The sequence below is a fragment of the Lonchura striata genome, chromosome 1A (assembly GCF_050655825.1).
Source record: "Lonchura striata isolate lonStrDom1 chromosome 1A, ASM5065582v1, whole genome shotgun sequence".
In the NCBI taxonomy this organism is placed as follows: domain Eukaryota; kingdom Metazoa; phylum Chordata; class Aves; order Passeriformes; family Estrildidae; genus Lonchura; species Lonchura striata.
In genome coordinates, this window is record NC_140741.1 from 57,462,296 (window position 1) to 57,476,749 (window position 14,454).

At 37.4% G+C, this 14,454-nt stretch overlaps 1 protein-coding gene across 2 annotated transcripts in view; it reads right to left on the reverse strand.

The window, feature by feature from the left end:
* Positions 1-1,622: 1,622 nt before the first annotated feature.
* Positions 1,623-14,454, reverse strand: part of FGD6 (FYVE, RhoGEF and PH domain containing 6) — a 71,009-nt gene continuing 58,177 nt past the window's right edge. The window contains exons 16-21 of one of the 2 annotated variants that reach the window (XM_021527974.4): positions 14,222-14,368; positions 13,279-13,381; positions 11,269-11,396; positions 9,626-9,754; positions 7,239-7,387; positions 1,623-4,713 (exon numbers count right to left, since the gene is read on the reverse strand). In XM_021527974.4, the coding sequence (XP_021383649.2) occupies positions 4,677-4,713; positions 7,239-7,387; positions 9,626-9,754; positions 11,269-11,396; positions 13,279-13,381; positions 14,222-14,368 (693 nt within the window). In that variant the 3' untranslated portion in view covers positions 1,623-4,676. Of the gene's footprint in view, positions 4,714-7,238; positions 7,388-9,625; positions 9,755-11,268; positions 11,397-13,278; positions 13,382-14,221; positions 14,369-14,454 lie in introns of those variants that run through there. The other variant, XR_014951976.1, reaches the window with a different exon arrangement.

A 14,454-nucleotide genomic window follows, 5' to 3' on the forward strand; every position in this document is an offset into this window, starting at 1 on the left:
AATTCCTTTACTCTTTTCCTCCCACTCCCAGTCCCACGGCTGCACTTGAATCTATCAATCCTAGCTCAAGATCACTAGCTCAGTCAGTACTTGCAAGCATCGTATTTTGCTTTTTGATCAAAGACATTCTCAAACACCAAATGCAAATGAACTCAGTGAAGAATTTTTAAGGCAGAAAAATTAACTTGCTAAGCAATTCCTTTAAGTGTCAAATGTTGCAGCACTCTCAATTTATAGTACTTGTCACTTCCCAAACTAGCTTGAGCTGCACATCCACTTTCTAAGTGATGGAGCTTAGCGCAGTTTATCAAATGCCAAGTAATTTGCACCAAATCTTATTTGAGCCAAGTATTCTGATATTCTCAGTACAACAGAAATGTCACTGTAACCTGTAAAATGTACTTTCTTTTTTTTAGCAAGTGACCCAATTCATACTTAATCTGTATGCGAAGGCATGCCTCTGTAGCTGTGTCAGCCAGGATTGTAAGACATACATCCCTATCAAAAACACACAGAGAAGCAAAACTTTTTTTGCTATTACTGCAAGTTTTCAAAAAGCTGCTTTCAAACATATATAAGGAGGCAGCATAACTAACCTGACAGAAAAATCTCTCCCTTACATGCCCTGCTAAAATACTTACAGAATTAAAGAATCATTCAGGTTGGAAAATACCTCTAAAATAATAATTGAGTCCAACTTTTAGCCCAGCAACTGCTAAGTCCACCACTTAAACCATGTCTCAAAGCGCCACATCTGCACATCTTTTCAATACCCCCAGGGATGGCGAGTCCTCCAGTTTCCAAGGCAGTCTGAGCCAGTTTTTGGCAACCCTTCAGATGAAGAGTTTCTCCTAGTATCTAATCTAAATCTCCCCTTTTGCAACTTGGAGCCATTTCCTATTGTCCTGTTCCTTGTTATTTGAGAGAAGAAGCTGAGCACGTGGCTGCAACCTCCTTTCAGGTGCTTGAAGAGATCAGTAAGGTCTCCCCGAGCCTCCTTTTCTCCAGACTAAACGCCCCCAGTTCCCTCAGCCGCTCCTCATCAGAGAGCATTGCTTGTGCTCCAGACCCTTCCCCAGCCCCACTGCCCTTCTCTGGACATCCTCCAGCACCTCGGAGTCTTTCTTGCAGCGAGGGGCCCAGATCTGAACATGACATTTGAGGCATGGCCGCACCAGTGCTGAGTACATGGGGACAATCACTGCCCTGCTCCTGCTGCCCACACTATTACTGATGCAGGCCAGGATGCCATTGGCCTTCTTGGCACAGCTCAATTTCAGCTGCTGTTGACCAGCACCCCGAGGTCCTTTTCCAGACACTATGCCTGCCCCAAGTCTGCTGGGGTTGTTCTGATGCATGTGCAGAGCCAAGGCAAACAGAAGCTGTGATTCAGGCATACTTGACTGATACGGCAGAACTACATTTTGCAAAAGGATTTATTAATAAATTAATTATTACCCTTAAATTGACCTTCACATAGACTTAACCCCCTTAATTCTTTGGAGTGATTTTTAAAGTAAGACTGATGTGCAGGTAAATGGCAACAAATTCTGCTGTTTGAAAATCGTTTAGCACACAAATTACAGAATACATAAAACCTGAAAATATTAAAGGACTCAGACTCAAATAATGTGAATTTATTTATACAAAAATGATGAATATCCACAAGAATATTTACAACTTTAAACTGTTTTCAGTTACAAAATAAAAATTCTATTCTTCCATTTAGACAGTATGATTTAGGATTGCTCCAAATAAAAGACTATTTGGATGGCAAATAGGGGACAGCAGTTACAGCAAACAAATGCACTGAATGCGTCTTTCCAGACATCTCTTTTCATTATGATGTAATAAACATAGCTGAGTAATTCAGTTTCCATGCCCAAAATATTTAGTAAAATGTGTTCCACAGTTGCTCAGATTGTTTCAAGTCCTTTGGGCACGCAGTTTTAAGCTAAAGAGAATTCAAGATCCTAGAAGCTTTAATTTATCTATGAATAAAAATGTTGGAACTAATATTCAATGCTAATGTTTGTCTCATACTCTACTAACCAATCTTAAATTGATTACAAACTACAGAGTTTTATAAGAAGAGGTAGCAGGTGTCTAAAAACTTCTGATCTTGTTTTAGTGTTTTAGCCAAATCAAGATGTGAATATTTTACTTTTGATGGTAATGAATCAAATTGGGAGGTGAACTGTAGAAATAGGGCAAGTTTGAAAAGCAACCATCTGAAAATGTTATGAAAATGCTTCTGTTGTGGGTTCTTCATATGACACAAAGCATTAATGCAAGAGTGAGAAGAAGAAATATTCAAACACATTTACAAAGACAATTTATTTCACATAGAATGTGACTGCAATATGCATGCTACTGTTTATAAGGCTCTGTTCCAATCTATTTATGTCACAATTTTTTTGATTGATCAACCACTTCTGGAAAAAGTCCTCTGATTTCCACAGAACACTTTAAACTATTTTCTCCCTCTGCACCAAATCTTCTAGAGGTAGTTTGACACCACACGAAGTAGAACTTGGGCACCTTAGTCAGAGTGTTTTGACTTTTATTGCTCTGTTTTGCAGCAGAGAAAGTATCAAAGCATAAACTGAAATTGTTAGCTTGCTCCTAGCCAAATTTCTGATTCATTTGCTGCTTCATGACTTGCCATCTTTGTTGGTGTGCAGTTCCTATGAAAATATGAAGAAGCTCTTCCCTTTGATACTATAAACTGGAAGATACACATCACCCCTATGTTATTTTGATACCAGTTTTGTTTTGGATACACTAAAAATCATGTCAGAAATCACCCTGAAGAGACATGGTAATAATTCACTTAGCTTCAGCCAGCAGTTGTTTTTGAAAATTAAGTAAAAACCCTTTGTATATAACAAAAGTATTCATTTAGCACAATTGTATTACAATAAAAGAGAATAAAGGCTTTGATCAGACTTCTACTGCATTTCCAACACTATCTGGTCAAACCTCTAGCAGTCCTGAGGGAAGTCAAATCTACAGCCTTAAGTCCCTGATTCATAAGATACTCTACTGAAATGCTGGAAGTCAATGAAATTTCTTGTATAGTTAATAGTAAGAATTCAACTTCCAAGCCCACTACTAACTTTAGAGAAGCTCTTGGACCTGACCTTGAGGTATATTGAGGGAATAAGTGAATTTGGGTTTGTGTTTTCATTCTTGGCCTTTTTGTGATAAATATTAACTATTCTACCATCTATTCTCTTTCTGCTGTGAGGCTACAGAATAGATATTAATGTGGAATTCAAACTATTAATTAAAAGTTGATTGCTCTTAATTTTGTTACCACTAGTTTGATTCAGGGACTATAATGAGTGTTTCATACAGTAAAATTAACAGAGTCCATTGCATATGAAATAAAAATGGCTTCCTTTCACGTGGGTTTCATAGCTCTTGTTCCATTTAAGCTATTAACATTGTTAAGCTATTAACAGTGTTAACATTTTTAAAAAGTTAAATAGAATAAATGCACCAGAATCATCAGTATTTCTTAATGAGGTATACCAATGATTATCTTTAAAAAAAAACCCCAAAAGCCTAACACCTAAAGCTGAATTCTGTTTTGAAGTGTCAAACAGAACAAATCATACTGTAAACAAAAGGTATTTCAAAGAATGGTATGTATTTTCAATGACTTCTGCACTAAAAAAGCTCTGTTGTCTTGGTATGGCAATTCCAGTTTGAACATAATACTTAAATATACAATAGTTTTAAAATTTTCAGAGAGTAGGGTGCACGTATTTGTTTACTGATCTTTGAACAATAGTTTATACAACACAGTGCTTCATATTGGATACAGAACTCATTTGAAATTAAGTTCTGAAACAACTAAGATCTCATCTTTGATTATCAAAAATGTATTTTTACTCTGCTTTGAATTATTACTGGAAACATATAAAGATAATTCATCCTGTAATTGCTGGAAGAGAACTCATTTAGTCTCTTTGGCATCTGTAGTATTGTAACAGCTCTGGTGGCTTATCCTTGTAATTGTAAACTGTTTTAAAAATATTTTTCCCTTTTCTATTTCTTAATAATTGAACCATATTTTGTTTTTCTGACACAGAATTTGTTGTACTGTTTTAATGTACTGGTATGCAAGATTTCAACTGCCACTCAAGGAAAGGAGCATCAATATCAGACAACTTCTCATAAAGGAGCTTACATAGTCAACAAAGATCCCAAATCTGTGAAATTCCTATACCAGTCTGTTCTTGCTAAATTGCAAAGTGAAAATCGGGAACTCAAGAATCTATACACAAATTATGAGGAAATGTGCAACTGCAACAAATCTGTTTTGTGGTTTTTTTTTTTTAAATAAAGTATAAAGTTTATGAATCTGTTGACTAACAATCTGCCATTCTGAGGACACTTTGGACTTCAATGCACAAATAATTCTTCCCATTTAAGTAAACACTGGAATTTAATAAATAACACATTTTTTATCAACACAGAAATACATACAATTCTTTAGAAAAATATTATTTTACACTAAAAATGCAACAACTCCTAATCCTGACAAATATACAATTTTGTATAGGTTGTGATGGCAGGATTCTCTTTCTTTGAACAGTTGCTGTAGTCTGTTTTCTGACCATCCTTAGATAGTTTCCTTTAAACTTGCAGACACAATGCTGACACTGCTATAATACAGTGCCTTCTTGAAAAGCTTCTATCCACCTGTTAGAAAATTAAACATGGTTAGGAAGTAGTCGGTAAAAGAATAAATCTCAGTGCTGTCACTAGCTACAGATTCACACAAGAAGTAACATCATACTTCCACCACCAGTTGGTCTGTGAGTGCAAATACCAAAATCTATCCAATGAGTTCAAACATACAAAGCTGCCTGGTACAAGGCCATCCAACAGAAGCTTTTTTCTGTACCTCTCCCATACTGAAGTTACATGCGTGAAGAACCGGTGAAGCTGGGAAATCAAATGCTCAAAAAGTAGGCTATGCCAAGGTTCTGCATACCTTTAAAGCCCCCCAACACTCCCATTTCTTTTTCACTGCAAACATCATTTGGGAGGAATCAGGACACTGCTGTACCTGAGGCAGCCATCTGCATAACCCATGCTCTCTGCTTCTGTAGCAGGTAAAAGCCAAGGACTAGTGGGGCTGAGGGAGGAGGTCTCATGGCATATGGAAAGGCAGGGAAGGGCAAAGAGGGCACAGGGGGAAGTCCCAAACAGCTGATCCAAGTTTTCTCAAACTGGAAATCCAAAGTTAATATTCAGATACTTTTATTCCCTATAGTTGTGGTTTCTTTTCCTGCTTGGTTAGGAAGGTAAAGAAACATCCTCAGCTTCTCAAGGATGCAAAAATTAATCTTCCTGAAGCACTCCAATGGTACAGAACAAATAATTCTGTTTTCTGAGTGAGAGCTGAACTGTGTATATGTAAAGCCAAGAGGTCCACATAATGAACATTTTTTTCCTGAGTGGAAATCTTGGAAGAACTGAATGAAACAAAGACTGTAATTATCTTTATCATGGAAATTCAAACTGTCTTGGTATTCACCAGGTACCTAAACATTAGTCACAGATGCTGGCTCTTCCTTGCCCTGAGCATTTAATTTTGTAACTGTGTGCATATTCTTTGAATTTAAGCTTTAGGCATGAACATATTAATCACGTATTAGTACTCACTCATGTCTGCACACACAGCTCAAAACTTACTTTTTTGTAATATTTTTAGTATTTTCTACTGCCGTGTATAAATTAAAAACAACTAAAGTAGAATACAAATGCAAAAAAAAAAAAAATCACAAACAGCTTAAGCATTGAACACAGCTTTGGAATTTAAAACCACATTGAAAATTAACCATCTGTTAAAATTTATTACTGCACTTAGACAACTACATCAGATATTTCTTTGTTCCTATCAGGAAAAAATAGTGTCCACTGATGCAAACAGGCCAATAGCATATTTTTGTTTTTCCTTTTAGGACTGTAAAAGCAGCATTTATTCCAAAGGTTCAGCATAAAATCTCCAAAGGATATTAAATACTTGGAGAAAGCTTGAAATTCAAAGTACTTAATGTTATTCCTAACCTCAGTAAAATACACTATGTCCAAATTTCAAGTTTTCTTCTGATGAGAAAAGCCATTGTCTGAGTAGGAAAATAAACCTATTGAATGCCTGGGGTTTTTTTTAGTTTGTTTTATATAGTACAAATGAGGACACAGGGGAAACAACAGGATAGTATCTTAATTAACAAAGAAATCTTTATGCACATCTGCACAAAATACTCACAAAAATCAAATAAAGACTTCCAGATTTTCTTCTGTAGAGAAGTGTCATTAAGCACGTTCTCAGCTATTCAAAATTGCCTGTTGTATTTGTTTTTAGAATGTTCCTATTTGCAGAAAACTAAACCTGCATCCATTTGAATGTTTAAGTACTAATAATGGACATGTAAATGCATCAAATCTATTTAATAATGTAAAATTCATTTGGGGAAACTGCAATGAAACCACTCAGACAAGATAGGCAAGTAAGGAAGATAGCTTACATGTATTTCTTCTGTGCTCATTTCTAGTTTACTTTATGAATCATGTGATTAATGTTTCCTATTGATCAATGACCAAGCTTTCAGATTATTTCACATGAAACCAAAACAACACATAGCTTGATAAATATGACTCCAAGTTCAGACATTAATTAGACATGAAATTAATCAGCTTGTGTGAATGCTCTTTGAATGCAAGCTTTTGGTCTGAGTGCATGCCTAGGTGCTCATGGGCATCAGCTCACACACTTCAAACCTTGGCCCTCAAGTTTTAGTGTTTGCTTTATTTTTCACTGCCATGCTATTGATTAACTAATATGAATGGGTAAAATTGAAAAAAAGGAGCATATCCGTTAATTCTTAAAAACATTTTCTGGATTTATCCAAAGGTAACATTCAATTTTCACTTGAGTAGACTAGGCTGAGAGGAATCGGCGAGGAAAAAGAAAGATTTCTTTTTTTATCTTTGACTTTCTCATTCTACACTCAGTCTTTTATAGAAGAGAATCTGCTTCCTTCATTTCAGAAGCCCTAATAAAACCAGAACCTTGTGTTTAAGCAATTTAAAACTTCCATTTACTTATTACATAATACGGATCTTTTATACATATGCTTTATGTGTGAATATTAACATTCACCACTTCTAAATTTTCTAGAAATATGTAACAGAAATTAATTCAAATAGTTTCTTACTTTTGAGCTGAATGGGGATCATCTGCCTTGAATATGTAAAATAAAGTGTTTTTGTGCAGTAAATGGAACACTCTAGACTCTGAGTTTTCACCTTTTACTTCACTAACTGTGAATCCGAGTAAAGGCTGGCTCTCTAATGCTGCCACATCCTATGTAACAGGGAAAAAAAGAAAAAAATACAAAATTAGTTTGTAAGGCATACTAAGGCATGCATTTAAACTTCATACACCATACCACTGCAGCAGACAATAGAACAAATTGTTATAAACATACACACACAGAATACTGCTTTTTTATATTCTGCAGGCATGAGTCAGGAGACAGGAAATAAAACCTCACAGACTTCAACATTGCTGGTCGTGTTTTTATTTCCCTGATAACATCTCCCTTGGCTTTCACTGCCTGGTCCCATCATTGTGCCTGGCAAGGACTTCTTGTATCACAGATCAGCCACCACCTGGCAGCAGACCAGAGGCCCATCAGGCCCAGTGCCTTCTCCAGCAAGCTCAGAAGTCAAGTGGGATGCTATTAACTGCAACCTGTGTTCTCAAGCACCAAAGTCAAGATCCAAATCTTTAAATGGCTAAACTTATCTCACTTTCTTTTTCTGGAAATAAACAGGATAGGGGAAAACAAGCTCCTGAGTGTTCACTAATAGTTGACTAGAAAAGACCCTTCCTCATTTACCTCAGTTACCTTTTTTTTATTACTCTTGTCTTTTTATTAATGAATACAATACACAGAATTATTAGAAAGAAAAAAAAAGTATTTTTTATCCTGTGCAAGTTCCAAAACAGTGGAAGGCATTGCAGGCAAGGTTCTGCAATGCTTATGAACAGAAGAAAAAAAAAAATTACCTAACTCCCCAAAATGTACATAAACACTGACACATCAGGTGAAGACTTTGGTAATTGCCTCTTCAGTGAAACAAATGTGTCCTGTGACAGCAGCATCTCTTGATATTGGAAAAGAGTCATGTAAAGCTGAGTAATCTGTTTTACTATCTCAGGTCTTCATACCACTAACAGGTGATTTCTTTACCATTGATCTTTCTATCAATTGGAACAAATATAAGTAGCCCAAGTGGCCAAGGCAACACTGCACCTTCCCTTTAGACTCTCTAAATAATGTCTCCTGCAATGGCTCACCAAGATGAAAACTAAGGACAGATATACATCAGTTTAAGAAAATAGGGAGAGTTAATTTTGTGATTGTGAACTGCAAACTGAAGCTGCTCTGTAAAGTTGATATCTCAGAGGAACAAAAGCAAAAGAAAATTTAAGGTGACTGTCACAGATTTTACTCTTTTTTTACCTCTGCCAAAGTTTCCTTTGCAAAGGCCAGAAGAGATGCAATGCTCTTAAATGATTTTCTAATTTATGTAAAAGTATTTGTTTTCTTCATACTCATTTAAGCTGTTTTTTAACTACTTAGGTTGGATTTTATTTTTAGTGTTGCCAATGCTGTAGTGGAAACAACATCACAGGTTTTAGACACAATTCCAAAGTTCTAAAATAATGGTTGGCAGAAACAACCCAGGAACAAATCTTAGCACAAACCAGGAAATAACTAGAGTGGGGGTGGTGTGAAGAAGTATAATTCTTTACATGGCCAGGGTAGGTCGGGCCTTATATTTTGAAAGAAAGTGAGGGATAGCAATACCTTAAAACAGATGCTTTGGATATTTTGCTCTTGAAAGCTACTAGAAAACTATAACAAACAGTAAAAAACCTGAAGCCCAAGATCAATACATCCATATATGTTACAAAACATTCTAAGAATATTCTAAGATGCAATAAAATACATCCTCAGGACATGTTGGAATATCATATATATGTACCATATATACATATATGTTAGAGATTATTCCACACTGCAATAGGACTATACATTCTAAATAAAAAAAGCAAATGCCATTACATAATATGTATTTCTTTTATATCAAATAACAACTCCAGGCTGAAGACAACAGTTTCAGGACAAGAGATATTAGTTTACTCCTTTTGTAAGCATTCAAAATACCTTATGGAACAAGATAGTTCAAGATGCTTTTATAATGTTGCCTTTGCCACTAGTACATTAGTACTGTGATGCATGCAAACAGATCCCACACGTACTCAACTGATTCAGAAAATACCTACAACTGAGCAATGATGTGCATTGGAGAGGTACTTAAAACTAGATCTGAAATCAGAAACAGCATAGCTACATCAATATATTATGGTGTTATGGTATCAAGCTCACTGGGCCTTTTCAAAATACTGCATCACAATCAGATGAAATAGTGTAAGGTGATCTAATTTTATTTTTACATCATAAGAATAAATAACTTTGTTACAAAGACAGTATTATCATTGATATTTAGTTTCTAATACGTAGTCTCTTACCTCACTAGCAGCATATGTGTATAGCACCTTATTTTTTATAACAAACCACAGGTGTTTCCATGGTTTCTTACTGCCCTTAGATCTGTGTAGGTAGCCACTCATTGTAGAGTCTTCTGTATTTGCTGAAACCTGAAGAGGGGGGAAAAAAAAAAATCAACAAACCCTAAAAAGACTTCACAGTACAGTTTTTTGGGTTTTTTTTAAGAGCTTTCCAGAGCCCTGCCTGTCAGAGACTGAAATTCTTACCCAATCTCAGGTTAATGTTGCTATAGTGGATGAAAGAAAAATTAATTTGCTTGCTACTGTCTATCTGATCTGGAAGAGAGGTTTCCAGTAAATGAAGGTTGGAACTTAAGCTGGATACAACAGGACAAGAGAGAGCTGAAATGCTGAGGAAAACATATAGCTGGAGAACACAGATTCCTATTTAAGAAGAATCACTGAATCAGAGTAGGCTTGAAGCCCCATCTAGTCTGGTCTTGAACACTTTCAGGGATGGAGAGTCCACAACCACTTTTTGGATAACCTGTTCCAGTTCCTCACCACCCTTATAGTAAGGAATTCTTCCCGGTATCTAATCTAAACCTAACCTAAACCCTTCTTCACCTTATGAAGGTGAAGGGTCCCCCTTGTCCTATCACTACATGCCCTTGTAAAAAGTCCCTCTCCAGCTTTCTTGTAGGACCCTCTTCTAGTACTGGAAGGCTGCTCCACAATCTCCCTGGAGCCTTCTCTTCTCCAGACTGAACAATCCCAAGTCTCTCAGCCTGTTCTATTAGGAGAGGTGCTCCAGCCCTCCCTCAACTTAGTAGTCCTCCTCTGGACTCATTCCAGCAGGTCCATGTCCATGGTTGGGGACCCCAGAGTTATACTGCAAGTGGGGTCTCACCAGAGCACAGCAGAGGGGCAGATCCCCTTCCTCACCCTGCTGGCCATGCTGCTTTGGATGCAGCCCAGGACACAGTTGGTTTTCTGGGCTGCAAGTGCAAATTGCCGACTTATGTCAATCTTTTCACCCACAAACAGCCCCAGATCTTTCTCCCCAGGGCTGGCATCAATCCATTCTCCACTCAACCTGTATTTATACTTGGGATTTCCTTGACAAACATGCAGGACTTTTCCGCTTGGGCTTGTGGAATTTTGTGAGGTTCACATAGACCCATCTCTCATGCTTATCCAGGTCCCTCTGGATGGAATCTCTTCCCTCCAGTGTGTGGACTGCAACACACATCTTGGTGTCATCAACAAACCTGCTGAAAAATCATTTCCTCCCATTCCCAAGACCTAAGTATGGTTACTCCACTTTTTCTAATCATAAACCAAGAACTGAGTTGCTGTAGGAGTCTTGCCACTGACTGTTGGTACAGTGATAAATCAAAATTCAGGGAAACACAGGAAAGCAAGAAAGAAATTACAATTTTAAGTCTAGCTCTGAATCACAATCTCACAGGTGTTTATGCAGTTTACACAGTGCTTCATAGTTCATGTTCCTGCCTACTTAAAACTAAGGCCCAAACCTCAGAGACACATTTTGACTTTTGATTCTAGTTAAGATGATTAAAATAAGGATTTTTTTCTCCACTCTTGATATATTGCTAATATAATACCAAGAAGGTACCACTTTTGACCAATAAAACACTTACTTCTTTGAGGGCAGCAGGAATTTTTTTCTGCTTTCTTCCAGAGGGAATACTTTGTAATACTGTAGACAAGGCACTTGATGGAGATTTATGGTTGACTGGGGATCCACTCTTAGGAGTGCACTGGTTATCTAAAATACACAGGATGAACATATTGACTTCATGTCATAGATGACTAAACACAGGCAATTAATTCCTGGACATTTTTTGTTAAAAACAGCTGGTATTTTTATTCAGATTACAGGGTTACAATAGTAATATCTAATCAGTTTAAATTCAGCACTGAATTAACTTTTCAGTGTTATCATCAACACTATGTGTTAGAATCCTCAAAATCACAATCATACTTAAAAAACTACAAGTTTAAAGCTAAACAAATTGGTCTTGTTTGTTTTCAAAGTCTGTTTCCTGGGTGTTGAATTGCCTTTGCTCATAAAGAGGGTGAAAATTACATCTTAAAAATCACAGCAAATTTTTACAGCTGTCCTCTACAGTTTCTGGACTTTATCTCTATTTTTCAATTCTCTACATCTGTTAACTTCTCAACCTTATTCAATAGGAATTTTCCTCTTCCAGCACACAAACACTTCTGGACATTCCCATCTCCCAGCATATGCTGTCTTTCTTCACTGCCACAGGTAGTTACTCATCTCTCTTGCAACACTTCACCTCTTCAAAACTCCTTTTTCTAGCAACACCCACCACTTTTTTTTACAGCTGCAGTTGGAATGAGTAGTTTTATAAAGTCTACTTCTAGAGTTGGCCCTGAACTCGGTGAGGCTCTGAGACAATGAGAAGAGCAGGAGAGCAATGTGATTGCCAGCTGTAGTGCACCTGCTCCCCAGCTCTTTTCCCAGCTTCAGGCAGCTGCAATTGCCTGCAGCACAGCAGCCTCTAGTGCCCAGTGCAGACACCCGCAGGTGGTTCAGACAGTGCTTTCCCATCCTGGATGATCCATGCTGCTTTCCGCATCCCCACTATAAATGTCAGCCCCAGCATGCTGGAATCCAGAGCTTTAGCATTTCACTGAGCATCACAGATTTCCTGATACCCTAGAAAGCTTGTGTTGCACTGGAGCCTCTGCCGAGGGAAGGGGACCAGAAAGCTCTTTCAGTCTGTTTACAGCTCATTTGTGTACTTTATAAGCGACTATTTTGACTTAGTTCACAGCAAGTCTTGTGAGATGGGACTGGATTCCCACCTCACTAGGAGGTGCTTTCATTGATTTTACACTTGTTTCTGCAGAATGATATGAAGCTTCTTCAAAGAGATGTACTAGACTTTCTCAGGATGAGGACACTGACCCTGGATCTCATCTTTAAGCAAGTGTTATTACCATTAGGCTATCCAGCCATTGCTTTCCACTAGGCATCACATTCTCTGAAACTGTTCCAGTGAAAACTGTTCTAGCTGTGGTGTTTTATTTTGAATTCCGTATTGCCAGTGTTCAGTAGGCAATGAACTGAGGTACAAATATGCCAAATTCTTCAATACCATATGAGCTGAGTGAGTGGCTTGAGGTCAGTTTATAGACCTGAAGAGACTTGGCTTCAGAAAGATTAAGGCCTGTGTCTCTACAGAGCTCCAGTACTTAAGCCATCTCAGCAGCTTAGCTGGCAAAAATGAAGTTTACAGACATACAAGTTACAGAGTGTAAAAGTACACGTGAACCCCTGGGAGGTCAGGATAAACTGCAAGGACTCTAATGTACACTTGTACCCTGTGATTAATGGAAAGCAATGTAACACTTGTTACCTCAACAGGAAAGCAACATCAGCTACATGTTATTACCATGGGGTAAAGACACATCTTTCTGGAAGAAAGAGCCAATGTATTGCAAATTCATTTCCTAACTTGCTCCACAGAAGCTTGTTTGGCTTAGAATCTCAGGTGCCTATCACGTTTCAGGCACAAGCAGAATTAAGCACTTGAACCCAGCAGTAAAGATGAGGCACACCTATACCACGTTATAAAGGCCACAAAAGTAAGACAGTTTGTGAAGGTTTTCTTTACCTTGCTTTTGTAGCTCCCTGAAGCAGTGATCACATACTCTAGCTGGCTGGTTTTTCATATAGTCTAAGCCATGTTTGTTTGATGAACAAGCTTGACAGACAATCTGGAAACAAGACAGAAACAAATAAAAGCATTATTTTACATTATGTGCACCTGTAAATCACCAAATAACCAAAGACATTCACTTCAGCACTTTTAAGCACATAAAAACCTGAAATAGGCATTATTTTACAGTGCAAATGTTTTAAGATCTCGGCTTTTTCCTGTGTCTTTATGCTCAACATGCTGTACTTTCCTCCTCTAAACGATAAAAATTTAAGTGTTTAAAAAAAACCTCAGTGAATTAGGAGTCAATAAGCCAATGTTAATGATCCATTAAAAATAGAACAAGCCTACTGTGTAACTGAACCATTTTGATCACAAATTTTTTGAAATAGCTAATGCTATCGATGGTTTCTTTACAATTCAGATGTCTCAACTGCATTGTATTCTAATTTTATATTCCCACTGGATTAAAAGAGGAAAGATAAAAGTTTATTAGATATATCTTTCATAAGTGTAAATATAAAAAAAGGTTGGTAGTAACTTAAAATCAAAAATCAGTATTCATCTTACAAAAATTAGTGAGGAAGATACATCTTCATTTCAGCTAACATTTGTGGGTACTGTGTAATTGCAAAATAACCATGAATAGCACTCCGGAATACAAAATAACTAACATGTAGCATGTTGAAGTTTGAATACTGATCTGTCATAACACCTGTCCAAAAAACCCAAACCCCAGCTCCCAAACCACCCACCCCAACATGCTGTTTCTAACCCACATAATTGTGTCATACTACAGGGCTGCTTAGAAGAGTAGTTGGGGTGATAAGGCTCCACCTGAATGTCACACAAGGAATCTGAATGACCAGCTGAAAAGATAATCACAAAATCACCCAACCTTCCCACAGGCCCTGCAGTGGTGCCTCCTCCATGTCAGTGTGAATTCACTCGTACAGATCATGCACATCGTGGCTCTCGTGTCAGGGATCCAGATGGGAGCCTTTGATCCCAGAGGACTATCTTCTTCCAGTTTCTCTGCATCTGCCTGAGAGAACAACATCATTACATTCAGTGAGGGAACGTAAAACTAATATTCATCAGTGATTATATGATAATGCTAATGGTGTTGAA